A 6,558-nucleotide genomic window follows, 5' to 3' on the forward strand; every position below is an offset into this window, starting at 1 on the left:
AGGTTTTCATAAAATTCGTCTTCAATAAACGAAGATAAACTTCAGTAAAAGCAGTATTTTTATGGATGTCAACTACATCTCACAATTTAATGTGTTTTTCGTACTTAGTAAAAGTATACTTACTATTACCTAAGTAGGTAGGTAATTTTTGATTAGTCGAAAAATTTAGGACAGTTTAAAAAATATATTTTTTTGCCCTGATAGCGATCTATAGCTAATTTTTATCACAAAATTCTCGCGGTAATCCTATGCTATGATAAAGACCAGAAGGAAACTAACACCTACATAAATAATTTAACCAATAACTACCTTAGTGCATACATATAATAAATGCACTAAACAAGAACTTTCTTTTCGTTGAACTCTTTTGTATGAAAAATTTAACCAGACAGATACATTTCTAACTTTATAACATCCATTTTTCGGACTCAGCAGTTACATTTTATCTTGGATAGAGATAGGAAATGGCACTGCGTGTGTGTGAAAGAGACAGCTATAGCAGCTGCCATGTCTCGTGCCCTTTGACAGGTGATCACTATACTGGTACAGTCAGGGCAGAGAAACCTGATAAGCTTTTATTGTACCTGACTGTACTAGCATGGATGGATCAATGTGGTTTTAAGACCAAGTTAAAATTCATCAATATTGTCTTCATCAGACCTGTGTAGTACCACCCAAAAAGCGTCTACTTCAGTCCTCTGCCTTGTTTATAAATCTTACCACTAAATAATTACATCAGTAATTGCAAAATAATATAATATTTCTAAAACAGTCAAAAGGTAACGTCAACGTAATCCCTAGAGTTCTTATTGCCAGTCTAACAGAAGATTTCTAGTCGAGAATAGAACCCGGGGAAAAATCATAAAAGCGTGTATGTACCTACATTGTATGACTGGTCCCTAAATTCTCACCCTATAAATAATAATAATACTTCGTCTTTCCGTTCCACCGGTGTTCATTCAATAATTGCACAAAAAACTTTTTGTGTGGATGTCGTTTGAGTTTCAATAAACACGTAGCAAAATATTTTTTATGTTCTCCCTATAGGGGTTAAAATCTCTAAACAACTGTCGCTCACATACAACATTTCAGACTATAAGTAAGAGATAGCAATTGAATTCGCTGTTTAAGATAAAATAGACGTTTTAGTTAAAAGGATTAGAGTTGAAAATGGTTTGAAATTGGAATGCAAAGGGCACGCGCCGAGCGGGGTGCACACGCGCCATTTCCGACCCCTCGATTTTGAAAATGGAATTTTCAAACAGTTGACGGTTGACCGTTGAGACGCATGGAACTACTAAGTTTTGTGCCAGTATTTTAAGTTATTATTAGAGTGTTAGTTTCATTTGTTTTAGTGTTATTCATTAAGTATAATAACTTATACTTATCTAAATTAAGTTTCTGCAGTGCCAGCTCTGGTGATATGTGTGTAATTGTGTGTGTGTTGTGTAACGGAAAATTTCTATTCATTTCTATGCTATTATTAGTGTTCTAAGAAAATAATTATTAGTAAAAAACGAAACAAACACGGAAATCAAAGCGCTGACCATAGAATAAGAAAACTTTCTTAAAGTTAGGTCTTAAGAAGACTATACTTAGTTCCTTGACCGTTATGCTTACTGGTCACCCTCCTTACGAAACAGGAAACATGCCTTAGTGCGCAGCGACAAGGAAAATAAGGGGAAACGATACGCTTAAAACCCATAAAGATACCTTAGAAATAAACCATGGATTCGCCAAAAATCGTCTACAAATACTATTCGAATCCGGCATTCTGCGCGCAATCAGAGGTCGTCTTCGCGCAGAAATCACCATGTATTACTTCAAAAATCATCGCGCCCGATCGACAAAGAATGCCACCTCTTGGCGCCAACTCTCCACGGAAAACTGTCGAAAGAGGAAACAGGATTACCAGAACAGATATATCAGATAACCCTTTAAGAATGGCCCCAGCTGGTGCATACAGAAGCCAAGACATCCCACCAGCCTTACCTCCGAAACCTGCGAAATACAGCCTGAATAACACTTACTCGGGCGGATTCCACAGACAATCTTCTATGATCGTGAGACCCACAGTCAGATCCTCATTCAGATCCAGAACAAGAAGTGAAGACTTAGAAATGGCACAGTTTAGACAACAAAAACAAATAGTATACGACCGGAACGCTGAAAGCGATGACGGCTTAGAAGATAGTAGATACTCAAAACATAGGTACGAAGTCATCAAAGATGATTTCGATGATTTAGTAGATTACTGTCCGACTAAGAAACGGATAGTAGAAGCAAAAGAGGAAGAGATTAATGAATACAACGTTGATGGACCTGACGAGAATGAAATGAAAGAAATACCGACAGAGATTGTGAAAACTGTTAACGGCAAGACGTTGAGATACGCGATAGTGCCTCTAGAAGACGATGATCCGGAACCTAGAAGACCAACTGTGACATTTTCCCCCATGATGTCCAAGAAGAATCTTATTGCAACGCAAAAACTGCACGAGTTATTATCAACGCCAAGAAAACTGAAAAGCTACGCGAGTCAGCCATCAGTCAGAATGACCCCAAGCAAAGATAGCCCGAGATACGTTAGCACACCGAAAAAACTAGCAACCAGTACACCTACTCATGGAGTTACACCATCTAAAAGCTGCGCTAACTTAACATTGTCTAGAGGTAGTGCGACGACATCACCTATAAGCCCTAAAGCCCAGCAAAAACTAAGCTATGAGCTTGAAGAAAACGATAGGAGTGACATCTTCGTCAGGAGTTATAGAGAAAGGAGTCATGATCGGAGTTTGGACTTGGATAGGAGAGAACGGGAGAGTCGAAGGGATTACGATAGAAGAGTAAGAGATAGCAAGAGACCAGATAAATCTACGGCTGTTATCGTTCCGAGGTAAGTTAAAAATAACCTGCTTTATTTCTATTATACTCGTATACTTTTATTAAAGTTATAGTTAGATATCGAGTACATCCATAATAGGCAGCTGGGTATGCGCCACCCTTATTATTCAAACGACATTAAATTTCTAAGCGGGTTCTCCCCACACCGATAAGGATAGCTGTTTGTTAGTGTTATGTTATTGACTTGAGCACCGGATACTTGTGGGTTCGATTCCCGGTGAATACTATACTATAAACCAAGACTAAGGAATTTTGACTTTCAACATTCTAGTAAACTGACAGTTAAAGTAAGCATCCACTTTTCGGCATCGTACGCAACGGTCGCATCGCATTAAGAATTGAATTTCTATACAAAGAATATGTATAGAAATTCACACAAGTGTGTCCATTCATCGGTATTGCCGACGCCATTTCTCCTTACATTTTGGTCCGATTTGTACAATACCGAATGACGCTTTAGTCCTATAAATTCGGGGGTTAATAAATACCAAACATATCCAAACCAGCCGCACCACCAACCCGCACTAGGCCATCGTGGTGGACTAGGCCTAAACCCTTATTTCATTGGAAGGGGACCCGTGCCCCAGCAGTGGGAACGTGATGATGATAACTAACTCAATTTTCCAGGGTTGCCGCTCCCGTAGCATCCACATACTCGGACGACACCTACAAGTCGTGGTCCACAGTGAAGGGCGGTGGCGCCGCGACGGCAACCCTGGCTGTTGCGGCGCTGATGATGACCCTGTGCGGAGCCCTGACCTCTGGATTGAGCTTCTTCATGATGTATAGTGTGAGTATCAGAGCAGATTTGTCCTCAGGATGTAGTGTCACACACAAAAGCAGAGCTATAAAAATACTGTTCGAATTTTGTTTACTGTTATATGGTACGAATTGAGCACAAAAATTTTTGAGGGGATGACTCATCCTGGCCCTGTAGCACAGGGCGCTAATAAGACGTGAAAAAAGCTCTCCGTCGCGCACACTCTTGCGGCTGCTCGATGTGAGTGACAGCGATGCAAAACTTTTGTCACGTCTTAAATGCGCCCCGTAGTAGCCCTTCTGGATCTATAATCAATGTAGGTACCCTTACCTTTTTTGCACTGAAACCTAAAAATACACTGACGAGCAATGAAAAAGTTCTAGTTACGATAGAACCAAATTAATACGCCTTCTGCAATATTAAAGTAAATTTATCAGCGCATTAGAATATTACCAAAATATTATAATAGAATAGAATAGAAAGAGTGCTCTTCTTTTTTCACACACAACCTACTGTCAAACAAAAACTTAACGTAAGATTTCCAACAATTTCCAGATCGGCCGCGTGTACTACCTGGACTTTGGAGTGTTGTCGGGGTTCACGTGTCTTCTGCTGGGGCTGCTGGGCTTCAGGTCGCGCAAGCACCAGCTGTTGCCGAACAGGAATTATATCTCTGGTAAGTTATATTGTAACCTATAATTATAACTGTATTGTATACCTACCCTAAAATATGTAGATAGGCAATTTTTTTTTTAAATATTTGTAAGTATTACACGTTGAAAAACTTTATGAACTCTGGCATAATCGATATCTGAGACACTGAGTAAGTGGAATACCTCTAAAATTTCGAGTTGCAGATAGAAACTTTCAGCTAATTTCGGCATTAAATCTATACACAATACTGTACATCTTTCTGTCGTAATACTGTCAAAGCAAGGCAGCAATAGGTACGAGTATACATATAAGTCCGACATTCGCGTAAAGTTACTTTTTGCAACGCAGCGTAAGTGGGACAACAATGAGGTTACCTTGAAGTGCCACTTATCCAGGTTTCATTGTTTATTTAACATCCCTCTAGGTAGTCTAGGTATATGGATGCATCCCCAAAAATCGCCTAACTTTCCTAACCTCAAATTTCCCCCACAGGCTACATACTACTCTCAACATTCTCCATCCTGAGCGCTGGCGGGCTCCTACTCCTGCTGTCTCTACAGCCGCGGCCAGGCACCCCTCTGAGCGACGTGACGTCGGGAGCGGTTTGCGGTCTGAGCGTCCTGTCGCTGGCCGTCGCGTCGCTGGGTGTCGTCACTTCTTACTGCTGCAAGCATCCACCGCCGGATAATAGAGTTGCTAATGCTAGGTGGTATTAGCGGTTAGGTTATCTTAGATTAAAAATATACGAAGTCGATAGAGTGTCAAAAGAAACATATCGATAAATACTTAACACAACAATTTTATCTCTTATTTTGAATTAGTTAGGTCAGAAGATTTGTGACCCTATATATACCCCATAATGAGTTTGAACTTTTAAGGGTTTGATAAACAAAATGCGGAGAGTTTTTGCTTTGGTTTTGTATGTGATACATCATCTTGTTCGTATTTGTTTAATCTAAGACGGTGATAAATAAGCTTAGGGCCTGTTTCACAATGTCTGGATAATGGCTATCTGTCGGTTAAAATACGGCTAAAAGCTGTCACACTCTGTCAATATTTTTAGACAGTGACAGCATGTCTTTTAACCGATAGGTAGCCATTATCCAGACATTGTGAAACAGGCCCTTAGTGTAGCAATTGTGTTTACCAACGAGTAACAAGTGTCAATTGTCACTCTCTTATGACGAAAATCTAAGGTTTGGAGCGCTTCTGCGTGAGCCTCGACCCTATCTCGTTGTATTAAACGTGCCGATTACTCTTTCGTTCGTTTTTCGTCAATATAGAGTACTTAACCCTCGTGAACTAGAGTCATACATACCTAGTTAGATTGGGAACTGTTTTGAGTCGTTTTATGGAGCAAAACCCATAAACAATTTTTCAGTTATTATAGTTATTTAGAGTTATTATACACTTAATCCATTCTGTAAGTACTTAAAAATATACCTACATGGTCTTCTTAGTCGTAGAAACATTGTAAAGAAGAGGAATTTTATAACTAACCTAAAAAATATATGTGTAAAACAAATAAACATACGCTCAAAGTCTAGGTACTTTGAGCGTATGTTTATTAGGTATTATAATTAAGTTATTGATTTTAACTATCTATAATCTATATATAATACTTTGATCTTTAATTCGGCGGAATTCTGACAGTTATCTACTTTTGACATGTCAGAGATCACAAACCTTTTTTTGCTGAGCCCTTTTTTCAATACGAGTCTGGAGGGCCACTACACTACCAAAATCAAACGAACGAACGAACAAGAGCTCGGCTCTATCTCGTTGTATTAAGCGTGCCGATTGCGTGACAATTCTTGTTCGTTCGTTCGTCGATTTAGAGAGTGACCCCCTTGAACATCTAAGTCTAAACTACTCTATACATTTTATTTGTTAGTGAATTTATCCATTTTATTAAGTGCGGCGCTCCAAATTAAAAGGGGATTTACCTACGGTGAATAATAATTACGTCCCTTTACATCACAAAAATAATATACTTAATTAAAGTATAAATTAATATATAAAGAAAAAATATAATTGATTATTAAAATATCTAATCGATTATTAAATAATAATAAGAGCGGTGGTAGCTCAGTCGGGTAAGCGCCCGCTTCTCACGCAAGAGATGCGGGTTCGAATCCCGGCGCTGACATGTACCAATGAGTTCTTTTAACGTAAGTACAATGTATACCATCGCTCTTACGGTGAAGGAAAACATAGTGAGGAAAACTGCATATCTAGAT

At 39.0% G+C, this 6,558-nt stretch overlaps 1 protein-coding gene across 1 annotated transcript; it reads left to right on the forward strand.

Moving 5' to 3' along the window:
• Window positions 1-14: 14 nt before the first annotated feature.
• Window positions 15-5,859, forward strand: LOC105380570. The gene is made up of 4 exons (XM_011550155.3): window positions 15-2,896; window positions 3,532-3,694; window positions 4,220-4,340; window positions 4,811-5,859. The coding sequence occupies exons 1-4, from the start codon at window positions 1,728-1,730 to the stop codon at window positions 5,032-5,034; spliced, it is 1,677 nt and encodes a 558-aa protein (XP_011548457.3). The 5' UTR covers window positions 15-1,727; the 3' UTR covers window positions 5,035-5,859.
• The last annotated feature ends 699 nt before the right edge of the window (window positions 5,860-6,558 follow it).

Source organism: Plutella xylostella, chromosome 2, assembly GCF_932276165.1.
Source record: "Plutella xylostella chromosome 2, ilPluXylo3.1, whole genome shotgun sequence".
NCBI lineage: Eukaryota > Metazoa > Arthropoda > Insecta > Lepidoptera > Plutellidae > Plutella > Plutella xylostella.